At 34.2% G+C, this 26,397-nt stretch overlaps 1 protein-coding gene across 2 annotated transcripts in view; it reads right to left on the bottom strand.

The window, feature by feature from the left end:
- The window catches only part of NCAM2 (neural cell adhesion molecule 2), a 559,186-nt gene that overhangs the window by 155,325 nt on the left and 377,464 nt on the right, over window positions 1-26,397 (bottom strand). For both annotated transcript variants that reach the window (XM_086322171.1, XM_086322181.1), the window contains exons 7-8: window positions 20,568-20,728; window positions 17,656-17,801 (exon numbers count right to left, since the gene is read on the bottom strand). In XM_086322171.1, coding sequence (XP_086178297.1) covers window positions 17,656-17,801; window positions 20,568-20,728 — 307 coding nt within the window. The remainder of the gene's footprint in view (window positions 1-17,655; window positions 17,802-20,567; window positions 20,729-26,397) is intronic.

Raw genomic sequence — 26,397 nt, 5'->3', positions numbered from 1 at the left:
GTTAGTGACCAGGGTCTAAGTGGTATGGCAATCTTGTTCAAATTATAGACAAATGAAAGATCTTTGAAAAGCAATATCCAACAGGAAGCAGTACAATAATCTTACATGAGATGTTTAAAAAGTACCTGACATATAGTATATATTCAATAAATTTAACAATAGTCATTAGCCTCTCCTGATAGTATATCTTTATGTAAATCCCTACAACATGTTCAATAATGGAAAAACTTCAGTATGAAGAAATACAAAATATTTGGGGAACATTCTTTCTCTGCTCTATCTAATGAGACAAATAAGGACCCTGTACTGAGCCTTCTTTGGCCACAACTCACAGGAAGCATGAAAAAGACACATGACTGCGCTAAGTATACGTAGGTCTTTTTCCAGTCTGTTTCATTTGGATAAATTGTATTTTTCTCTTTGATTTTACTAGACATTTCTTCTGCAGTACCTAATCTTCTCTTAATCCTATCTAATCTTTATGTTTCTTTTTAATTTCTAGAATTTTGATTTAGTCTTTTACGCTGTTTTGTTTCTCTGTATTATGTTCATGCTTTCCAGCTACCTTGTATACATATGCAGTATATGTATTAAAAGAAAAAGAAAAAGGATATGTGAATGTTCCTATCTACTAATACTGTCACCTTTGTCAATGGATCTGTTTCTTTTGATTGATTTAGCTTTTTTCCCCTAATATGGGTTATATTTTCATGTACTTGTATACCTCATAATTTTTATTAGATGCCAACACACTGTGAATTATTCGCTTTGAGTGATATAAGTATTATATAAATTTAGTGATATGATACATTATATATAAATATATATATGATCTCTTTTATGAGATATTGTTAAATTACTTGAAAACAGTTTTATTCTTTTGAGGCTTTTAAACTTTGCTAGGCAAGCTGGGGATAGTCTTTAGTTTAAGACTAATTCGACCGCATTACTAAAGCAACCCACTCCAGGATTCCTGTGATTCTTTCTATGGCCTTACAGTTTCATCACACACACACACACACACACACACATATACACTTATCAGTATTCAGCTGAAGACTCTTGGGGAAAGCGCTGAAGATCTCTGGAGCTCTCTGTGTGAATTTCTTCTCCACAGAGCTCCCTCCTCTCTGGTACCCCATTCTATGATTTCTAGCATCCTTAATCATTCAAACTCAAACTCAACACTGGCTCCTCAACTAGGAGAAAAGAGTCAGACTCTTCATCCTTGCGCAGCAGCCTGGAAACTCTCTACATAGTACACTTGGACAGTCACAGGGCTCGGGTCATTTGTTTCTCTTTTCCCGTGGATCAATATGCAGTCCATCATGACATAAATTTTGTCTGTTGTCATTAAATGAGTATAAATCAAGCCTTTCTTCATCCAATATGCCTGGAAATATGAATTCTAACAAGTATTTTAGATTGTCACTAGTCCCACACTTAACATCAGAAGATGCAAGGCATTTACCACTAGTGACAACATTTTGTCACATATATGCAAATTCTTATGGTATACAACACATTGCTATTAACAGCATCACTTTTACCAGCCATACAGCACAAAGTAGAAGACTACTTGGCATTGTGTGTGTACATTTTTCCTTCTTTTAAAAACTCACATCATTTCAAATACACATTAAATATATACATCACTGGATATATAAGAAACGCTATAAAAATAATGTGCACAATTCCTGTCATATGTATTGGCAGTGTTACAGCAAATATACACTCTGGTGTAATACACAGCTATGCTGAGTGACTCACATATTTTACTTTAGTGCCTCATAACTACATTTCAGGTAGGAGGCTCAAGAAGATAAAAAATATTTCTTAGCTCTGTGTTGAACTCTTCTCAGTTGTGTTAGAGTATAACAATTATGGAATTAACAAAATCACTTTATTGGAAATGTTATATATAATACATGCACATAAATACTAAAAACTAATAAGTATAAACAAAAATATCAAAAACAGTTTCATCAAATCCTTTCAGTAAATAGACATAGAAGCAAACTACCTCTTAATGATGACTAAAAATTAAAATTTTGTATAACGTACATGAACTCCCTTGAGCTGATTTTGTTTAGTTTTGGATTTAATTTGTTCGTTTTGTGGTAAAGTATCTCTTCATAAAGAAAAGACAAATTTAAAAAATTATGCATATACAAACTCAACTTTTTATAATTGCTAGAAGTCTTCAATTAAAAGAGAAGGTACTCTCTAGAAAGGATCTAAGTTATCAAGATAATAAAATAATGCATAGCAGAAAGGGAGTTGCAAATGGTAACAAAATTTATTTCTTTACCAAAGGCAAAAAGATGTATTTAGACAGTTTCAAAGTATGGAATGAATGCATTAATGCTACAACCCTAAACCATAGAAAGGAAAAGATATAATGTGGACTTTGTCAGAAACATTAAAAGAGAAGGCAAAAGCCTATATTTCTATATCATATTCTTTTATTAAAAAAGAAAATTATGGATCACACAGGTCTGTGATGCATATTTACATTGATATATATCAAAATTAGATGATAAAAATTTACAGATGTTATCATTAAAGGGGAGCATGGTGGAAACAGATAGCCAAGAAGCAGAGATGATCTGGGAAATTATATTACCTTTACTACAAGAAACACAAGTGACAAGAAACACCCCTCAAGAAGTTTCTGTGTGCTGGATATGCAAATATGGAATGTTTAGTAAACAATTATATTACAGGGCAGATTGTTGTAAATATTATAAGAAGGTATTGGAATAGTATAATGCAATGTGATATCTCAAGGTGCTGATCAAAACAGCAGTTAGACATGTTTTTTCTGATACAGAAAGAGGAGATCCAACTCTTTATGGTATACACAGGAAAAGTGTGTCATTCAAGTGCTTACTAACCTCCTGCCTCTATAAAATGTGTCTATGGAAATTCCTTAATTATCACCTTTTTTATCATTTGGCCTCAGAAGATATTTTAGTTTAAATAAGCAAATAATACATGAAGTAATCAGAATATTATGTCAAGTTATTCAAATGTTTATCACTTTGTATGCTACTATTCCTTTAGCATTCTGTTTTTCCTTTTAAATTTTTGTCCCAATAGATTCACAGCTCCTATGACTTGGCTAGATGCAGTGAACTTCAGAATTGAATGCAAGTATTGATACAGTAAGTCAGTTGTACTATTCTGTACATAGTTTAAATTCTTAGCCAGTTTCAGATTTTGTAAATAAAAGAATAGTGTCCTACAATTTATACTCAGTTTACCTGAAGAACTCAGCAATTAATCTAGACATCAGTTCAGTTCAGTTCAGTCACTCAGTCATGTCCAACTCTTTGCGATACCCAGAGTTAAAAACCAATAGGCTTATCATGGAGACTTCAGTTTGGCAGTCAAGGACTCTATCAACAAACTCAAACATATTGCATACCACAATTAGTACATCAAAGACTTGTGATAGCTTTCACTACATTTACAACTAACAATGTACATTTGAAGTTGTAGATGGATAAAGTACATACACTATTGAAAACCTTCCAGCACCCACGGATTGGTGGAGGAAATATGAAGCAATCATACTAGGATTAAATTAATTGATTTTAGTAGTAGGACTTGAGGGAAAAATGAAGGTAATAGAGATTTGAAGAGTGACCTATCATGTCGGGGGCTTCCCAGGTGGCTCAGAAGGTAAAAAAAAAAAAAAAAAAAAAAATCAGCCTACAATGTAGGAGACCCAGGTTAGATCCCTGGGTCAGAAATATACCCTGGAGAAGGGAATGGCAACCCACTCTAGTATTCTTGCCTAAAGAATTCCATTGACAGAGGAGCCTGATGGGCTGCAGTCTAAGTGATCGCAAAGAGTCAGACATGAGTGAGCAACTAACACACACACATGCTATCATGTAATGCAGTTTAGGTAATAAAAGGGTTTTCCAAATGATATCAGAAGCTATTGGAGGCTTCTGAACAACAGAGTAATATTATCCGGCTTATTTCCAGTGGACCAATTTCACTATTTTAACAAGAATAACAAAGGGCAAGGGTGAATGCATTAAAACCTTTATAAAGTTTTTTGCAATAATCTAGACAAATAATTCGGAGAAGGCAATGGAACCCCACTCCAGTACTCTCTCCTGGAAAATCCCATGGATGGAGGAGCCTGGTAGGCTGCAGTCCATGGGGTCGCTAAGAGTCGGACACAACTGAGCGACTTCCCTTTCACTTGTCCTTTCAGGCATTGGAGAAGGAAATGGCAACCCACTCCAGTGTTCTTGCCTGGAGAATCCCAGGGATGGGGGAGCCTGGTGGGCTGCCGTCTGCGGGGTCGCACAGAGTCGGACACGACTGAAGTGATTTAGCAGCAGAAGCATCAGGCAAATAATTTGGAGGAGGGCATGACAACCCACTCCAGTATTCTTGCCTGGGGAATCTCATGGACAGAGGAATATGGTGGGCTATGGTTCACAGGGTCACAGAGACATCTGAAGTGATTTAGCATGCATGCAGACAAATAATTATGCTGGCTTGGACCAGAGCCGTAACAGTTGAGTTTTGAGAAATGATCACAATTTTAATATATTTAAAATAAGAATAACAGGAACAAACCCCAATTTAGATCCCTAGATAATTTAGAGGTCAATTAGAAGACCAAGACTGATGAGTGAAAAAACAGGAAAGTATACCATAAGCCAGAGATTCCCAGGTGGCACTAATGATAAAGAACCCGTTACTCATGCAGGAGACATGAGACGCGGGTTCAATCCCTGGATCTGGAAGATCCCCTGGAGGAGGGCATGGCAACCCATTCCAGTATTTTTGCCTGGAGGCAGTTGGATAGCATCACCGACTCAATGGACAGGGTGCTCTGAAGTTGATGTTGGCCCACTACAGGGTGGTGTTGGATCCAAGGGTGGCTGTACAACTATGTAATACCTTAGTATGGGTACAGATTATAACTAGATTTATTGTGGAAATAATAGAACTGCTGAGTCACAATACTGTATAACAGAACCTCACACAGTATGAAAGGCCAATTATTAATATATTTTAAAAATAAGCAAATTCACAGAAAAAGAGTTCATATTTAGATTTGTGGTTACCAGAGGCAGGGGTGGATTAAGGCAGTCAAAAGACACAAACTTCCAGTTATGAAGTAAACAAGTACTAAGAATGTAGGATACAACATGATAAATATAATTAATACTACTATAAGTTATATACGCTATATATAGCATATATATTTATACATGTATAAATTTATCTTAAATGAATATAGTATGAACATAGTTATATATAAATACATACACACACACACACACACACATATATATATATATATAAAGAGAGAGAGCGCTCATTGCTGACTCAATGGACAAAATTTGAGCAAACTCCAGGAGACAGTGGAGGATAGAGGAACCTGGCAGGCTATAGTCTATGGGGTCACAAATAGCTGGACGCAACAACTGGACAACAAACAAATGTTATATGTGAACACCGCGAGCGCAGTTCCTATCAGTTCTCATCACAAGGAAACATTTTTTCTATTTCTTTAATTTTATTTATATCTGAGATATTGGATGTTCCCTAAACTTAATGTGATAATCACTTCATGATGTACACAAGCCAAATAATTATGCTGTATATCTTAAAACTTACAGTGTTTTATGGCAATTATGCCTCAATAAAACTGGAAGAAAAATAAAATTGGAAATACAGGAAAATATATGCAAGAATATTTATATCCATTTTATGTAGAATATACATCATAAATATATTCTATGTATAAATTATATCATGTTATCTACATACTATATGCTATAATATATATGTGTGAGCTGCTCAGTCATGTCCAACTCTTTCAGAACCCATGGACTCTAATCAGCTGGGCTCCCCTGTCCATGGAATTCTCCAGCAAAAATACTGGAGTGGGTAGTCATTCCCTTCTACAGGAGATCTTCCCAACCAAGGGATCAAATGTGGTCTCCCAATTTGTGGGCAGATTCTTTACCATCTGAGCTACTAGGGAATAATGTATATTAAAGTAACAATGAAATAGTTTTGAATGTTTATGGGAAAAATAAGGTGGTGAGTGAAAAAAAAAAGTTGGGAAAAGATAAATTATTGTGCTAATATCTATGGTATGGTAGAAAGGCTGGAACTACTATCTACATTAAAAACTTGACTATTACATTCATGGTAACATGTAGATGCAATCATAGGAACTGGTTACAGTGTTCTTTTTATTGTTTTTATTAGTAAATGAGGAACCAGTTCAACAGCTGAGCTTTCTTAGGACAGAGGAAGTTTGTGAACTTAAGCATGGAGGAAATATATGAGGTAGTTGCCAAGAAAATATGGGCTGAGTACTGCAAAGCAGAGAGAGCATGCATTAAGCTATGGGTCACAGTTTTAAAGGGAGATCATTCAGAATGATTCCAGCTAAGTTTAGCTGTCCTCCAACACGTGTGCTATAGGCATTGAGGTTACCTGAAGGATGACTGGTATTTTTCTGGAAATAGTTTTAAAAGCAAAAAAAGATTGAGGAATGTATATATGGTAATGATTATAACAGACAATGAAATTTAAGCTGGGGAATAAAAGAAGTGAATAGAGCGGGTGATTTGAGCCAGGGAAAAGATGATAGAATCCACAGATATTAAAATTACATCATTTCTATGTATTTGATAGAATATAAATATGATTTTCTTATAAGTATAAACACTATCAAATATGAATTTAAAAAAAATCAGGCATCCAAGAATGAAGAACTTGGAAAGTTGGATAAGAACTTCTATGGATTACAAAACAATAGCAATGATGGTGCTTTAAGATACAGATCATGACAATACATAATAGCCAAGGAAGAGTCGTCTAAGAGGGATTTTTCCCTCAGTAAACACAACTACTTGATATATGACTGAACATAGTTATTACTGAAGATCTTTGTTTAATATATTTTATTTAAATTTATTATTTGTTAATCCATGAGTCAAAAGTAATGATGGGATTATAATAACTGGCTAAAGTACTTTTCATTACTATGAATTCAATTTTACAAATAAATTTTCATGTAGCTAGCATTTTTTTATACATTTGTTTTTGCTTCATGCTTAAAATTGACAATACAAATTTATCAAATGTATTTTTTGCAAGTTCTTTACTAGAATGTTTACTGAAATATGTTCAGATATCTGTGTCTAATTGTCTACTTGTAAAGCAATTCATTCAAATTTATTTCATTTTGTTCTTAAACTTACTGTCTTCCACTAAAATATTTCATAAATAAATCAAAGTTACATTTACTAGGAAATTTGTTATTTTTTTAAGTCTATGGATATTCACTGAAATCTACATCTTTCTTTGTTGCTATATTATTTTATATTTTCCTCAATAGTATAGATTCTTTCAAAAGATAAAGTAAATAATACATGAAACCTAAAACAGAATATGGCATTCACAAGAAAAGGTAATATTATTTTCTGTTATAAAGACAAAGAAAACTAACTTTCAGTATGTAAATGATTTTTTTCCCAGAATAATTTTGGTAAAATCATTAACTAATATATTATCCTATGAAAAAGATAATAGTTTCTTTCTGCTAGAAATACTTATGCATATTTTAAAATAACCATTCATTAATATTTTAAAAAAGAAAAATGATATTTTATTTTTTAATTGTTTCCTAGAATTTCCTCAGAAATGTTTTGTTTTTTTAATTATATGTTGGACTTATGACTAGTTCTTACATACTTTTTATTTGAAGTGTGAGCTGGAAAAGAAATTTCAGAAAGTTGTAAATGATTGAAAATCCACTTCTCAACAAGATCAGAAGCATCCCAGGAAGATTTCCAATATGCCTAATTATATTCTACCATCTACATCAGATGAGGAAAAGAAGTATCCATTTGCCTACTGCCCAGCAGGGATCTACAATACTGCTCTCAGAGCACTACAATGAAAAAATGCATTAGGATGATTTTTAAAACGTCACTCAAATATAATATCCTTCAAAAAAGCCCATTATCTGTGGAAAGACAAAAAAATACAGGCATTAAGATCTACAGGTGCCAGAAGCAAGCTCTTTAGCATTCTTCTCTACAATCAGAAACTTTTCTTTTTCCAATGTAAAGACATTACCAAAGTAATCTTAGCTTTTCTTATAATTGAGTTGTACAGATGAGCTATATGGAAGGAAATTGCAAATACATTGCCTCATAGCTTAAGTTATTATAAAATCATAAACTGAAGAATTAGTAAATATCTGAATTTAAAAAGGGATTAGCATGGAAATAAAAAGTATATCTTAAAATATATGATTATCTACTGACTCAAGAGAAAGATGTACAGAATAGTGAAATGTTGAAGGAGATTTATTTTATCCATCATGGAACTGAAAAATGAAACAAGTTACCTAAAGTCACAGAGTAGGTAAATGGCAAATCCAGAAACTGAAATAAAGAATCACTGTTGCAACTACCATAATTTCAATTAAATAAATCATTTTATTTGAAATGGGGATACAATTCAAATATATTTGAAATTCATGAGCTATACAAACAAATTATTTTTATATATCTTATTCTATGTATAGCTGTATTGGATATCTACATCACATTAATTTCAGTATTGGTGTGTATTTTCATGTGTGCGGGGGTTGTGATGAAAGAAATATAGTAAGTTTAAAGGTACGGGTTCTCCACAGGGTGCCCACAACGAGCAATTTTGGGGAGTTTCAAAATAAAGCTATCTAATCACTATCAGAGATGCTGTAAGAATACTTAGGAACTGGTGCAGTTCCTGGTCACAGCAAACACCCTCTTCCAAAACACAAGAGACTACTCTACACATGGACATCACCAGATGGTTAATACTGAATTCAGATTAATTATATTCTTGGCAGATGAAGATGGATAAGCTTTATACAGTGAGCAAAAACAAGACTGTGAACTGACTGTGGCTCAGATCATGAACTCCTTGTTGAAAAATTCAGACTTAAATTGAAGAAAGTAGGGAAAAGCCACTAGATCATTCACATATAACCTAACGCAAATCCTTTATGATTAGACACTGGAAGTGACAAATAGATTCCAGGGATTAGATCTGATAGACAGACTGCCTGAAGAACTATGGATGGAGGTTCATGACATTGCAAGGAGGCGGTGATCAAAAAAATCCCCTAGAAAAAGAAATGGAAAAAGGCAAAGTGGTTGTCTGAGGAGGCCTTACAAAGAGCTGAGAAAAGAGAAGCAAAAGGCAAAGGAGAAAAGGAAAGATATACCCATTTGAATGCAGAGTTCCAAAGAATAGCAAGGAGAGATAAGAAAGCCTTCCTCAGTGATCAATGCAAAGAAATAGAGGAAAACAATAGAATGGTAAAGACTAGAGATCTCTTCAAGAAAATTAGAGATACCAAGGGAACATTTGATGCTAAGATGGGTACAATGAAGGACAGAAATGGTAGGGACCTAACAGAAGCAGAAGATATTAAGAAGAGGTGGTAAGAATACCCATAGTTCAGTTCAGTTCAGTCACTCAGTCGTGTCCGACTCTTTGCAACCCCATGAATCGCAGCACGCCAGGCCTCCCTGTCCATCACCAACTCCCGGAGTTCACCCAGACTCACGTCCATCGAGTCAGTGATGCCATCCAGCGATCTGATCCTTTGTCGTCCCCTTCTCCTCCTGCCTCCAATCCCTCCCAGCATCAGAGTCTTTTCCAATGAGTCAACTCTTCGCATGAGGTGGCCAAAGTACTGGAGTTTCAGCTTTAGCATCATTCCTTCCAAAGAAATCCCAGGGCTGATCTCCTTCAGAATGGACTGGTTGGATCTCCTTACAGTCCAAGGGACTCTCAAGTGTCTTCTCCAATACCACAGTTCAAAAGCATCAATTCTTCAGCACTCAGCCTTCTTCACAGCCCAACTCTCACATGCATACAATACCACAGGAAAAACCATAGCCTTGACGAGACGAAACTTTGTTGGCAAAGTAATGTCTCTGCTTTTGAATATGCTATCTAGGTTGGTCATAACTTTCCTTCCAAGGAGTAAGCGTCTTTTAATTTCATGGCTGCAGTCACCATCTGTAGTGATTTTGGAGTCCAAAAAAATAAAGTCAGACACTGTTTCCACTGTTTCCCCATCTATTTCCCATGAAGTGATGGGACTGGATGCTATGATCTTCGTTTTCTGAATATTGAGCTTAAGCCAACTTTTTCACTCTCCACTTTCATTGTCATCAAGAGACTTTTGAGTTCCTCTTCACTTTCTGCCATAAGGGTGGTGTCATCTGCATATCTGAGGTTATTGATATTTCTCCTGGCAATCTTGATCCCAGCTTGTGTTTCTTCCAGTCCAGCATTTCTCATGACCTACTCTGCATATAAGTTAAATAAGCAGGGTAACAACATACAGCTTTGACATACTCCTTTTCCTGTTTGGAACCAGTCTGTTGTTCCATGTCCAGTTCTAACTGTTGCTTTCTGACCTACATACAAATTTCTCAAGAGGCAGATCAGGTGGTCTGGTATTCCCATATCTTTCAGAATTTCCACAGTTTATTGTGATCCACACAGTCAAAGGCTTTGGCATAGTCAATAAAGCAGAAATAGATGTTTTTCTGGAACTCTCTTTCTTTTTCCATGATCCAGCAGATGTTGACAATTTGATCTCTGTTTTCTGTTCCTTTTCTAAAACCAGCTTGAACATCAGGAAGTTCACGGTTCACATATTCCTGAAGCCTGGCTTGGAGAATTTTGAGCATTACTTTACTAGCGTGTGAGATGAGTGCAATTGTGTGGTAGTTTGAGCATTCTTTGGCATTGCCTTTCTTTGGGATTGGAATGAAAACTGACCTATTCCAGTCCTGTGGCCACTGCTGAGTTTTCCAAATTTGCTGGCATATTGAGTGTAGCACTTTCACAGCATCATCTTTCAGGACTTGAAATAGCTCAACTGGAATTTCATCACCTCACAAGAACTATACAAAAAAGATCTTCATGACCCAGATAACCACCATGGTGTGATCAATCACCTAGAGCCAGACATCCTGGAGTGTGAAGTCAAGTGAGGAAGCATCACTATGAACAAAGCTAGTGGAGGTGATGGAATTCCAGTTGAGCTATTTCAAATCCTAAAAGATGATGCTGTGAAACTGCTGAACCCAATATGCCAGGAAATTTGGAAACCTCAACAGTGGCCACAGGATTGGAAAAGGTCAGTTTTCATTCCAATCTCAAAGAAACGAAAGTGAAGTCACCCAGTCATGTCCAACTCTTTGCTACCCCACCTTACCTGCCTCCTGAGAAAACTGTATGTAGGTTAAGAAACAACAGTTTAAACCTGACATGGAACAATGGACTGGTTTCAAACTGGGAAAGGAGTACAATGACAAGGCTGCATATTGTCACTGTGCTTATATGCAGAATACATCACGAGAAATGTCAGGCTGGATGAAGCACAAGTTGGAATCAAGATTGCTGGGAGAAATATCAATAACCTCAGATGCAGATGACACCACCCTTATGGCAGAAAGCAAAGAGGGACCAAAGAGCCTCTTGATGAAGCTGAAAGAAGAGAGTGGCAAAAGCTGGCTTAAAATTCAACAGTCAGAAAACAAAAATGGCATCCAATCCCATCACTTCATGGGAAAGAGATGGAGAAACAAATGAAACAGTGACAGACTTTATTTTCTTGGGCTCCAAAATCATTGCAGATGGTGACTGCGGCATGAAATTAAAAGACACTTCCTCCTTGGAAGAAAAGTCACAACAAACCTAGACAGCATATTAAAAACCAAAACATCACTTTGCTAAAAGTCCATATAGTCAAAGCTATAATTTTTCCAGTAGTCAGATGTGGATGTGGGAGTTGGACTTTAAAGAAGGCTGAGAGCCAAAGAATTGATGCTTTTGAACTGTGGGGTTGCAGAAGACTCTTGAAAGTCCCTTGGACTGCAAAGGAATCAAACCAGTCAACCCTAAAGGAAATCATTCCTGAATATGTATTGGAAGGACTGATGTTGAAGCTAAAGTTCCAATACTTTGGACACCTGATGTGAAGAGCTGACTCATCAGAAAAGACCGGAATGCGGGCAAGATTGAAGGCAGAAAGAGAAGGGGATAACAGAGAACGATATGGTTGGATGGTATCACTGACTCAATGGACATGAGTTTGAGCAATCATTGGGTGATGGTGAAGTATAGGGAAGCCCGGCGAGCTGCAGTCCATGAGGCTATGAAGAGTCAGGCATGACTGAACGACATGGCGCAGTTCAAAGTCTGGAAGACAGACTTAGACATTTTCCAGAGAGAAAGGCCCAGACAGGTACACATGTATACATCTCTTTATGTGATTCTGATGTACAACCTTGGTTCAGTACCTCTCACCCTTTCCCCCGATTATTAACTCAAATTTAAATATCACAACAAGGAAGAATATCAGGGTAAAAAATATTATTTAAGATTTTCTTATATAATGTAATGTCAACTGAAAGAATTTTCTTTTAGACATTGAGAATCATACAAACTATGATACAGAAATTCATGGGAATGGCATTATGTCACTTGGAATTTAACACATTTCATTATCTATAATCCCTGATTCTTGGAAAGTCTCTGCCATTTTGTAACTTCCATTCACTCTTTTGTCATACAGGCACTTACAGTAAGCAATATGTCTAGTTCAACCGGACATGGCTGTCTTTAAAATATTTGAACAACCATATCATGATTGTTTTTTTCAATTATTTAGTAAAACATATTTGCTGGTTTTATCTGTCCCTAGTTGTTGTTATTGTTGCTTTTTATCAACCATCAGGCACTAAGAATTGCCTATAATTACACACTAGAATGCATCTTCAGGATTTGGTAAAGAAGTATAAATAAAATTCCTTATAAAAATATTGGTGCAAAAATTTTGCAAAGTATAATTACTTACAAAGGTACATTAAAAATACTTATGAAATGTCTTTTATTATTAAAGATGATGCTACAAATATGTCACCATATTTCAGTTTTTCATTTCACTTCAAGTTTTATAATAAAGTGCAGATATTTGAAAAACTGCTCTCTTTCTTAAATCAGTAATTGTGGATTTGGCAGTCTCATTTTGTAAATTCTATTTAAAGAGACAAAAGAAGTTGAAAATCTTAAGTTGTTTTCTATAATATAAAGGTGTTGCAAATTACACCATTAACTTTTTTAAAGTTTCTTTTAAAATCAGTATAAGCAGTTTTCATCAGCCTAAACAAATTTAAAGGAGGTATTCTGAAGATGATATACTTTCCAAAATGCACCAATGCAGAGGCCTGTCAGAAGAATAAGCAGAATTAAGTCTGTGATAGCACAGGAAAATATGCCAAAGCTATGTCTGGAGGCTGTAGAAGTCCACTTATATACTTAAAATTTCTATTTTGATACGAAATTTCACATTTCAAAATTGCATATTCATAAGTGAAACACTGCTAATTTTAAATATGCCTTGATTCCTCTCCTGAACAGTATGCACTATGAGGCAGAAAACATTTGTTTTACACTGCTGTATTCTTTGTGCATAGGATAGCACATGGAAACATAAAAGACCTCAATAAAAGATGCTGATGGTTGTTAAATGAACTTAGGCAAATGGTACAGGAAACATTAGCAATGGAAATTTCTGTAAGTTTAAAGATTATTTTATCATTTACATTTTATTAAATGTAATTTTCAAGAACTCGTATTTGCTTTAGAATGAAAAAAATGAGGACATACAAAAAGGCTAATGTAACCTTCATATTTTATATAAATAAAAAATTAAGATATTTGGCAAAACTAATACAATTATGTAAAGTTTAAAAATAAAATTTAAAAAAAATTAAGAATTTTTAGTAGAGACTTTCATATAATGTGAAAAACTCACTCCATTATCCTTTACCCTCCATTAAAAGTGGTTTATATAAATAAATCATTTAAAACCGTTCTAGAAGTTTCTTTAGGTCCACAGATGTACCTACTCAAAAAATAATATCCTAGAGCATAAAATAATAATGAACAAAACAGTAAAATTATCAATGTCTTTATGCTAATAATTTAATTTGTTATAAAATTTAAAACATATTATTCAAGTGGTTGTAATCAAAGACCTGTCTCTGTTTATGGTTTCTAGAAATCCCTTTCATCTTGGTATTTCATTCTGCAAGAACATTTGAAGCATGGTACAGATAGTGCTTCAATTCATGGAGAAAAATGCTTGCCACTTTTCTACAATCAAAATAGAAACACTTTGCTACAACTATGATTTCTGCATGTACGTATAAAGATAACTGTTAAAGTGTATTTTTTATACTTTGTATTAAGTTTCTTTTTAATCTTAAATGTCAGTTTAAATACATCTATTTATTTGAAGGAATAGAAAGCAATCTGGACTTGAAGAACTGAAGTTAACAGTGAATCAGTAAGTAGGGTTGTTTTCTTTGACACAGGAAAAAAAAAACACAGTTTTCAAATAAATGCAAAAGAACAGATAATCCTATTATTTTAATCACAAAGTTTGAGCTGATCTAAACTCAGGCTATGACCAACCAGCATTTTATATTTTACTTCAGCAAGACAAAAATAGGTTATTTTTGAAGTTAAATCACTATTTTTTTTTTCCTAATTTAAAACAAATTTAAATTTATTTTGGCCACATTTTCAGGCATATGAGATCTTAGGTCCTGACCAGGGATCAAACATACACCCTGCATTGGAAGCCCAGAGTCTTAACTACCAGTCAGGGAAGTTCCACTGTACTTTATTTATTGAGTTTATTGGCATCATTTTGAAGGATCATTTGGTGTTAAGGACTGAAAGTAAATGAGTTTTTGCTACTAAGATTTGTGAACTTTCTACCTATTAATTAATAATATAGTATATTTATTTACTGGAGGGAAGTGCTTGACCTCACAAATAGAAATATCTCCCCAAGGCAGGGATCAAACCCAGGTCTCCCAAATTGCAGGCAGATTCTTTACCAGCTGAGCCACAAGGGAAGCCCAAGAATACTGGAGAGGGTAGCCTATCCCTTCTCTAGCAGATCTTCCCAACCCAGGAATAGAACTGGGGTCTCCTGCATTGCATGCAAATTCTTTACCAACTGAGCTATGCTGCTGCTGCTGCTAAGTCACTTCAGTCGTGTCTGACTCTGTGCGACCCCATAGACGGCAGCCTACCAGGCTCCCCCATCCCTGGGATTCTCCAGGCAAGAACACTGGAATGGGTTGCCATTTCCTTCTCCAATGCGTGAAAGTGAAAAGTGAAAGTGAAGTCAGTCAGTCCTGTCCTACTCCTAGCGACCCCATGGACTGCAGCCTACCAGGCTCCTCCATCCATGGAATTTTCCAGACAAGAGTACTGGAGTGGGGTGCCATTGTCTTCTCCAACTGAGCTATAAGGGAAGCAAATTAAATGAGTTTTTGCTACTAAGATTTGTGAACTTTCTACCCATTAATTAACAATGTAGCATATTTATTTACTGGAGGGAAGTGCTTGACCTCACAAATAGAAGAAAGGCAAACAGGGTTTGTTCTCAAAATTTTATAGCCAAACTTTGTATTATGTTAATTTGATGCTTAAAACTATGGTGTGTGTACCAGTGAAGGTATACATGCTAAGTTTAGGGCTCATTTGAAACAAATTTTACTTTATAGTTTCATATTTACTTTGACGTACATTTTAAAATGTAACATCTTTTTGCTTATAATTAAAATAAAAACCTAATTTAATTTAAAGAAAAATATTAAGTGTATGACAGTCCAGGCAGCACAAAAATATGGAAAAGAAATGAAACTGATCATCAAATGACTGAGGTTTGAGAAATTCTGCTTTAAAACAGAATTCACAGCTATACATTTCAACTACTTCTTACTCAGTGTGCTGCTGCTAAGTCACTTCAGTTGTGTCCGACTCTGCGACCCCAGAGACGGCAGCTCACCAGGCTCTTCTGTCCCTGGGATTCTCCAGGCAAGAACACTGGGGTGGTTTGCCATTTCCTTCACTAACTCATTAGAGTGAAAAGTGAAAGTGAAGTCGCTCATACTAAGTGTAGAGTGGGCTTAATTTCCAGTAGAGGCAGCAGAGGACATGTCTGACTCAATGAACCTGAATTCAGGCAAACGCTGGGAGATGGCGGACGACAGATTACAGACCAGGTTTGATCCCTTAGAGTAATCTGAGAATCTATCCTCATCTAGCACTGGAAGTAAGGCTCTGGTTACTTGATTATTTTTTAAGGCTCAAATAAGTGAATATAATGAGTCTTTCATCATTGGTATGTATATAAGAGAATACCTATTAGATGAAAAATGAAAGTTATATTTGAGAAGAGACATATCAGAAGATTTATAAAAAATAATGAAAGTATGAGTTAGGAATATGAAGGTATAATTAATAAAGGCTTACAAACATGATGATTGTTGAGTGATCTTCTCCAAAGAAATGTACTAAATTGTCAAAAGAACTATCCACAGGTATACATGTGTTCACATGTATACCTGTGGCGGATTCATTTTGATATTTGGCAAAACTAATACAATTATGTAAAGTTTAAAAATAAAATAAAATTTAAAAAAAAGAACTATCCACAGTTTTATATATCTAATTTTTGGACAATTTTAAAGGATGTTACAGAAATAAAACTCCTTTCAGATTTGGCAATATACCATAGTAATACGTATGTTTATTTGTTAAGAAAATATTAAAGCAAACTCTATACTGTTTTTCTGGGTTGCCAGAAGAATACAAATGTCATTCACATTTTAGAAATTTGATTTTCAACTTGCATATATAAAATAAGTATATCAAAATAGTATAACTATTGCCAAAAGAGATATACTGTCTAAAAAATGCCATCATGAGGAAAAAAATGAGACAAAGAAAGCTGATGTACGGGAATATATTTTTTCTAAAGATAAATAGTAAATGGCCAGGGAGAAGCCTGTTATGTTGGTTTATGGAGTTAGCATGTTATTAAAATTACAAGATAAGTTGGAAGAATAGAAAGCATATTTTGGATAAACTGACTTCACAATTTTCTGCTATCAATGTTGTTAAGTCAAAGGTACTTATATTTTGAAAATCATTTCCTCCTATGGCAATTGACTTAAATTAATGAAAGAGGTTTAAAGGAGGTTGCTCTTTAACACTGAGAAAGAAAAGAGACATAAGTTTAATCTCATCATTTTTACATGTGTGAAAATGCCAATTCAATTAACATAAATTATATAAAAGCAGAAATCTACTGTCCTAATGCACAAAGAAAATATGAAAGAATTAAGAGTTAAATGACAGCCAGGATTTTGAGAATTTAAATTATTTTCATTTTCATAGTACAAGGTAGAGGAATTGAAATTGCAATAAGGTATTTTATGGATTCAGTGTATACCAAAAGTTTGTATGTAGGAAAACTTAACAATTTAAAATTTTGAGTCATAATGAGAAGCATCTTTAATATTTAAATTTAACATTTTTCTTTTATGAATTTATTTTTAGGTTGACTGTGATAGTTGTCTTTTCAAAAAATAAATCATTCTTGCATTTCTACAAGTTACTTGGTGAATTGGAGACCAATATGAGATTTAATTATATACAAAAAACTACAAATACAATGCTTTTGAAAATCACTGTATATTAAATTGCTGTTACCTTATCACCTTCAGAAAAAGTGATGCCATCCACTGCTCTCTTCCAGGTGATTGCTGGAATAGGCTCCCCTTCTGCTTCACATATGAGTGTGACTTGACCATTCTCATATGTAGTCTCATTTTTAAGCTGTATTATGTGAGGCTGTACTGTAAAAAATATATACATTACTCAATCTGTATTAAAAGAAAATATTATTATTCATAGTGGGCATTTGAGTACACAACAGCTTAGTATTACATTATTAACGTTTCAGTGGTTATAGTATCATGCTTGCTTTATAAGAGTGCCAGTAGATCTGCAAATTATAGGAGAAATAGCTTTAAAAATAATGTTCATAGATTATGATTATAAAAATAATTTGAAGTGGCTTAGAAACCAATAGACAAAAATTCTTTTCAAGATTTTGCCAATTAAAGCTATTTAATTTTTTCCTCTTAAAGGTACAAAATTAAAATATCCTCTTAAAACCACAAGTCTACTACGTATGTGTGTCTGTATATGACATTTGCTTTTGTAGTGACTATCTCTTAAACTTTAAAAAAATTTCACAAAAGGGGGGGAAATAGTGACTGTATCCTGAATATATAGTAACTGTAACTATGTACAATACTTAAAATACTTAACAAGTAAATACATATACATACTATTTATCTTTATTATTATGGTTGATTTATTTTGCCCCTAGATTGCCTTAATATTATTAGACATAATAGATAATTATTTCATTATAGTTATGACAGCTATAAAACCAAACCATCATGTGTACTAATTTAAATTATATTAATATTAAAACATGTCCCTTAACAAATTTACATATGCCAAAGAGCTTTAAAATTTTAAACTCTGTATTGTCGGCATTTCTTAAGCTTTTATTTGTTTGAACATAAAAGTGATAAAAGTCAGCACCTGTTACTTCAGAGTAAGTAACAGTTTTTTTTTTTTAATCATTAAATGCAATCAATTATGAAATATATGTCGGAGAAGGCAATGGCACCCGACTCCAGTACTCTTGCCTGGAAAACCCCATGGGCGGAGGAGCCTGGTAGGCTGCAGTCCATGGGGTGGCTAAGAGTCGGACGTGACTGAGCGACTTCACTTTCACTTTTCACTTACATGCATTGGAGAAGGAAATGGCACCCCACTCCAGTGTTCTTGCCTGGAGAATCCCAGGGATGGGGGAGCCTGGTGGGCTGCCGTCTATGGGGTCACACAGAGTCGGACACAACTGAAGTGACTTAGCAGTAGCAGCACTATCAAATATATGTATGTTGTTCTTAATCTTAGAAAATTAAATTCCTGATATCAGAAATAGGACATATATAATTTTTTAAATTCAATGTTTATTCCATTTACTTTAATGATTTTAGCTTTATTTCCTTATATATGCATGATTTTGTATCAAACACAATATGAATCTGTTCACTGTTGTTACTATGCAAAGTAATTACAACAGTCAAGTAGCATATCATTTTTCATTAATTATTTTCTATTTAAAAGGTAAAAAAAATATTAGAACTCTTTTGCCTTTGTTCTTACTCAGTGTCACTTAAATTTTAAAAATTAACTAAACAGTATTTCATATAAGCTCATTGAGATCGATTAAGATTATCCTTTGAAATTACCTCAAAGTCCATCATTTCTAATTATGTAGTTTATACTAAGTCATATTTAGCATTGTACATTTTAAAAAGAACATTTTCTTAAGTGGTAAATACTACTTGAATAAATTATATGATTTCTATAATTTCTAATAATTTTGAGAATTATTAGAAATAATGTATTTACTCTTATTCTATGTGAACAATTTTATCCTGGTTCATAGCTTTGCTGATTTTTCATCATTAAAGATATTTGTGTAATCACATCTAAGCATGACCCTTCTGAGCAACTTTCCAACATCATGATCTCCAAAATAATAGCCCTTTTCAGATTGATCTAGTTTCACATTCTTCTTAGAACATCTTATTATTCTAATTTTATTTTAATATACTTTGGTATATTCTTTACTGTCTGTCCTACTTAACTAAAATATAGGCTTTATGAAAATCTCCCTGGTACAGGAAACATTTCTATTACAGCTATTCAAGGACCAACTGACCAAGGGTGTGTCCACAGGTGTACACCATTCATTTTTTGGTCTAAACAGTATTGCTGCATCTGTCAAATGCAAAACCTGGTCCCTCTACTCTTCAAAGTATTCCTTCCTTCCTGCCCCTCTCATTGTTGGGAAAATGTTGTGATAACAACATTGCTAAAAATGGAGAAAACACACTAAATATCAGTAATGCATATAATTCTTCATGTTTGTGTTTTAAAGAGAATAATCATATTCTAAATATCCACCACCAAAATCTTTTCCTCTTACAAATATAACAGAAGCTAAATCAATAATTAAAAATAAATACACTGATTTTTGTACCTTTTATAAGTTCCATAAAGAAAGGAATATGGCTCTAATGTGGAAGTTATTTATATTGCATGTCCTTTTAATAAAATGAAAAGTGAATATTTAATCATGGTTACAGGTCAATGTTCCTAATTATAGCCTTTTGAATGAACTCTCAAAGTATATTAAAAGTAAAACTGAACCCAGCATGTGTTATTTAAACATTTATAAGAACAACCCAAGATATAATAGATTTCATTATGTATAATTTTAATAAATTTTCTTCTAGCCTCTGCTATGAGTTCATCAAATATTTTATAAAAATTTACATTGTAATCTCATATAATTCTTAAATCTATCTGGTAGCTGCAATTTTAAAATATATTTTAGAGATGAGAAAACTAAAACATAGGTTTAGAAATTAATTTAATTATAAGTAGCTCGTATAAGCGACAGAGACTTTTCCAGTTTGACTCAGACCTTCCTCTAGACATTACACTTTTAACCACTGTGCTATAATACTTACCAAAGACTTGGAGAAGCACCTGTTTTTCATCTTCTCCTGCCTTATTTGTGGCCTTGCAGACATAAGGGCCCCCATCACTATTGATTATGTTCCTGACAGTGAGTTCTGTATTGCTTCCTCTCAATGAGTACTTTTCATTTTCTTCAATGAACTTGCCATTCCTAAAGAAGAAAACAGAGGTTGAACTTCATAAATTTGAGTTCATTTTTCAGGAGCGGATCACACTTAGCATTTTGACCTATAATGGTCAATCACTTCATGGCTACTGTCATTGATACATAAAGCTATATTCCAATTAAACTTATATATTTATTAGCTCAAGAAAATTTAATGCATAAGTAGTAACATTATACTTGAAAGTTGCTTTGACTTTAGAGGCAAGAATAACATTTGAGTTGAACACAACATTTGTGTTGAAATCTTGACACGCATCTTAGGCAAAAAGCACTTAATTTCATTTCATTCTTTATTAGCAAAAATAAAAATAAAAAAGCTTTATTGTGGTGAGTCACTTATCTATGAAATATATTTATTTACTAGGTTACAGGGACACAATAGACTTCCCCAATGGCACAGGGGTAAAGAATTCACTTTCAATGCAGGAGATGCACGCTCGATCCCTGCATTGGGAAGATCCCCAGGAGAAGGAAATGGCAATTAACTTTCATTCCACTATTCTTGTCTGGGAAATCCCATGAACAGAGGAAGCTGATGGGCTACAGTCCAAGGGGTTGCAAAGCAATCAGACATGACTTAGTGACTAACCAACAACAACAAGTATAAAAATTTAGGATCTCCCTTTAGGTGTTACTTCCTTGGTGGCTCAGATGGTAAGTAGTCTGCCTGCAATGCAGGAGACCTGGGCTTAATCCCTGAGTTGGGAAGATCCCCTGGAGAAGGAAAGGCTACCCACTCCAGTATTCTTGCCTGGAGAATCCCATGAATGGAGGAGCCTGGTAGACTACAGTCCATTGGGTCACAAAGAGTCGGGCATGACTGAGCAGCTTCACTTTAGGGGTAGGGAGATTTACCTGTCCATATGAGTTTAAATTAAAAAGGAAATGTATAAAAGATTATTAAAATTTTTCCTAGAAAGAAACAATATTTTTCTGATATTCTAAATGATCTTTTCAGTGAATTCTAGTTCTGCTTTCTAGAAAGTACTGCCATATATCTTAAAATAATCTTAATTTTCTATGACTCAATAACATCCATGTTTGTAGTTTTTATTGACATTTCTAAATATACCACAAAATCTGCAAAAAATTCACAAGTGGTGTACAACATTGGGCAAATACTAAATGGCAAATGTATACAGTGCTCTGCAATTTTATGTTTTTTCATAATTTCAGTAATCAAACATTTTCAAGTATGAATAATGACAAGATTTCAGCATTTTTGTCTAGAGTTTTATGTACAGATAGGGCTTTCACCCCAATTCTTAATCTAGTCAATAAAGAAGTATTCATTTGTATCATCATCAATTAGAAGTTTTAGCAATTTGTGGCTTAAGACTCACTTTCCTTCTCTTATTAACCTGGATAAATACAATTAGCCCATACATGTGCACTCTCCCTCCCATCCTGATTCACAGATGACAGAACTAAACATTTAAGTATGATTTCCCCACCCCTCAATCCATAGATGAAAAGGCTTAGGTTTACACAGAATTATAAGCAGCATGTTAACTAAATTCTAGTGTTTTTTATGATAAAGGGATTTTTCTCTACTTTATGTGAAATACTGTTCTAAATGTTTGAAATACAGCAGATGAGTGGGACAAAGCCAGTTATCTTGAAGAATTCATAATCTGACTGGCGGTAATAGAGAGTAATATAGATCCCATTAGTGCATGTATTCATAACTTTGTGTGTGTGCTGGGAGGGGTGAGGGACCTGTTATAATAGAAGAAAAAGAAAAAGATGATGGCTGGAATACTCTGGGAATTTTCTTGGGGAAAATTCCATGATCCAGGCTTTAACATGAATGGATAGGTCTTGAAGAATTCAAAGCAGTCAATTTGTAACGATTAGCGTGCTCAGGGCCAGTGCACTGGGACGACCCTAAGGGATGGGATGGGGAGGGAGGTGGGAGGGGGGTTTAGGATGGGGGACACATGCACACCCATGGCTGATTCATGTCAATGTATGGCAAAAATCACTACAATATTGTAAAGTAATTACCCTCCAATTAAAATAAATAAATTAATTTTTAAAAAGAGATCATATTTCCTTAAAGAGTTCAATTTAAAAAATATCATTAAAGAATACTAATTCAGGTAATGGTTCTAATTGTGTCTCTCCCAATAAACCTATTATATAGAAAGTATTCATTGTTATCCATAGTACATTTCTGTAAACTGTCTATGTCTGGAAAAAACAAACAAACAAACAAACTCCCAGTGGATTCTGAAAGATTATTTCATGGGCACATCCTCTGAAACTCTGACTGCTTCTCAAAACGCCAGTTTTTCAGGCAAAAGAAAGCAGGGGTAAAGATTAAGTGATAAATGGCAATGATAAAGAAGGGAGAATCATTCTACTTTTGACTGTAATGGAGTAACAAGAACCATAGTTATCCTCTCATTATAAACAACATGAACACTTAACACAGAGGTTAAATAACATTTTTCAACCTTAGTCAACAGGTAGCATATGACAGTGACCTCTGAAGACCACCAGAATTTACTACCTGAAGACAGTTTCTAAGCTGCTGTTTAAAGAAGAGGAACCCAAACAGAGCCAGACAGGGTCTCTGAAGTGTAGTGGAAGACAGAGTTCTCAGCTGGGGGAAATTAAAGTGACTAGAATTTACAGGTTTAAAAAAAAAAAAAAAAAAGAAGAAGAAAAATGTTAGAAGAAGGCACAAGAGAGAACAGAAGAATTTGAAGAGGTTTCCCAATCAATCTTCTTAAAAAATTTTATTGGAATGTAGTTGATTTACAATGTTGTGGTACAGTGTATGCAAGTAAGGCTTCCCCAGATTAAGGAAAGAACCACTGGAATAAATAAAGCACAGTAATACCAGGAGCTCACCAAAGACCAGGAAGAATTTGCATTCCTACCATCCAGAGTAGAAAGACCTCCTAAAACACAAGGTATTAAATTGCTTCCTTACAAGAATATTGCTTCAGTAATGAAGTCAATCTTATACTGAAATCTTATACTTATCTTGCTCTGTATCCATCTAAAAGAACTTAAAAGCAAATCTCAAGATCAACTTCTCCCAAGTAACTTAACTCCATCCAAAGCTAAAGTAAAAGAAAATGAAAATATCCAGCACTTGAAAATATAAAACTCTCTACCTGGAACCTGATAAAAATTGACAGGATAATAAATAGGTAGGAAAATATGACCTATAATAAATAAAAAAAAAAATCAATTAGTATAAAAGATTCAGAAAACACACAGATGATACAGTTAGTAGACAAGATCATTTAAATAGCTTTTAAATACATTCTATATACTGAAGGAAGTCATACATGAGAGGAATGGAAAACAAACAAAAAAGGCCTCCAGCAAACTTACAGACATAAAAAGTAAAATGATGAAAAACACTCTGGTGGATATATTAGACATATTAGACGTTACAAGTGGGTTCATTCTAAGGAATGCAAGGTTGTTTTAATATTTGAAAATCCATGGAATACACCAATTAGAACAGCTTACAATAAAAATCCATACGGTATTCTCAAAAGAAGAAACATTGGAGTGGAAATGAAGAAAGTGGTATTTAGAGTTTCTATTTTTATTCCCATTTTGGTTTTCATGTCCCCAAGTGCTTCTGGTTCTCTTTGTGAAAAATTCTTATTTTTCTTCAATGCTTGGTCTTAAATTACCTTCTTCACTGACTTCACTCACACTTCTTGAAAATAGTATCACTATGCAACAGGCAGTCTGGATTTTCCTCTCTGTGCTGCTGCCCTAATGCTTTTCGGAATTTTTTTCACAAAAAGAACATGTAAGTGAAAGTGTTAGTCACTTAGTGGTGTCCAACTCTTTGCAACCCCATGGACTGTAGCTGCCAGGCTCCTCTGTCCATGGGATAAGGATACTGGATTGGGTTGCCATACCCTCCTCCAGGGCATCTTCCCGACACAGGGATCGAACCCGTGTCTCTTGTGGCTCCTGCACTGCAGGTGGATTCCTTACCACTGAACTTCCAGGGAAGCCCAAACATTTCTATATACACAGATAAATATGTTGCCGTAAAAATGTCCCTGTGATACCAATTTTACCTCCTTTAACAATACTACCATATATTCCAATTCTCCCACTGTATAGTATATATCCAGCAAGTAGAATATCTATTATTTTATTCCATTCAAATGATGAGACTAATGCCATATGAGAAAAAAAATGGAGATGCAAAACTATGGAGTTAAGTTATCCAATTATAGTAGCTTCTGATTCATTCTAGACTGCATAATTATTATATTTTCACATACATATGAGAATTTTGAACTAATGTTAAACTTAAGAAAAAAATCTAAACCAAAAGGCAGTCTCTCCAGAAAGATAAAATGATGAGAATAAGATTCTAAAATGATATTTGTTCATTGTAATGAATGATCTAAGAGCTTTTCCTTGCTGTGGTTAGATCTAATATTGACTATTAAGGATACACATTAGAAATCAGAAGTCTCTGAGAAATATGATAATTATCTGGGGTGAATGTATTAATATTTGATGTGTAATCATTTAAAAAATATCAACAGTATATCAGAAAGGAATATTGCCTGCAAAGAAAATCTTAAAAAACCTGTCTGAAGAAATATCGTGTTTATTGCTACCTGCTATGTTAAATGGTTAAATAAAGATTTGAAACCTGAAGATAATATCAGTAAATGCTCAGAAAGTAATGAAAAATAGTTTTGAATTTCAATTATTCTCCTTAAAATCTTATTTAAAACCTAATCCTTCTTATGGGCACTTTTGTCAACTTGAATATATTTTTCTAATTGTTTTCTTGAAGCTATTCTATAGTATATGATTTATAACATGATATTTATAGATTCGCTTCAGTAGTAACCTTAATTAATAGCTAATACATGTTTAAAATACTCCATTTTTAAACTATCATTTTCTCCATTTTAACAGTGTGAGTCACAACCTAAAAGAATGGAATATTTTCATATCTGTTTGATGTTAACTGAAATCAAATAACATTTAAAAATTCAGAAAATATATAAAAGTGAATTGTAAAACAACAGATTTAGAATAGAGAATTTATTCATTTGAAATTCTTAATATAACATTAAATTTATTATAATTTAGCTCTAGAAAGTTACATTCGTCTGTCATAATACAGTATGCAAACAAAACATACAATTATGTTTGTGTGGGTTAATTGCTCAGTTGTGTCTGACTCTTTGCAATCGCATGGACTGTTGCCCACCAGGCTCCTCTGTCCATGGGATTCTCCAGGCAAGAGTATTAGAGTTGGTAATCATTCCCTTCTTCAGCGATCTTCCCAACCCAGGGATCGAACCCAGGTCTCCCACATTGCAGGATAACTCTTTACTGTCTGAGCTACCAGGAGCAGACAACAGTGGCATCTTACTAGATTTCCCACTTCTGGGTACTCTCTAGTAGTAACAGTAAAATGGCTCAGTCAGTCACAGGGCTCCTGGACCCATTTTAGCCAGAAACATGCCTGTTAGACTGACTGACCAGAGCTATGAAAGCAGCCTTTGACTTGTATTAAATCACTATGTTGCTGTCTTCAACAATTTAACCAACTGAACTGGAAACAAAAGCCTCATCATGTTTCAAATGAAATTCAAAAATAATGGTTTCCTTCCAGACAAAATGATAAGATTGTAAGTATT

This window comes from Bos grunniens, chromosome 1 (assembly GCF_055505025.1).
Source record: "Bos grunniens cultivar Pamir isolate PY7600 chromosome 1, Bosgru_T2T1.0, whole genome shotgun sequence".
Classification (NCBI taxonomy): domain Eukaryota; kingdom Metazoa; phylum Chordata; class Mammalia; order Artiodactyla; family Bovidae; genus Bos; species Bos grunniens.
The sequence above is the reverse complement of the archived record's forward strand: the minus strand, read 5'-3'. Positions and strand labels throughout refer to the sequence as shown.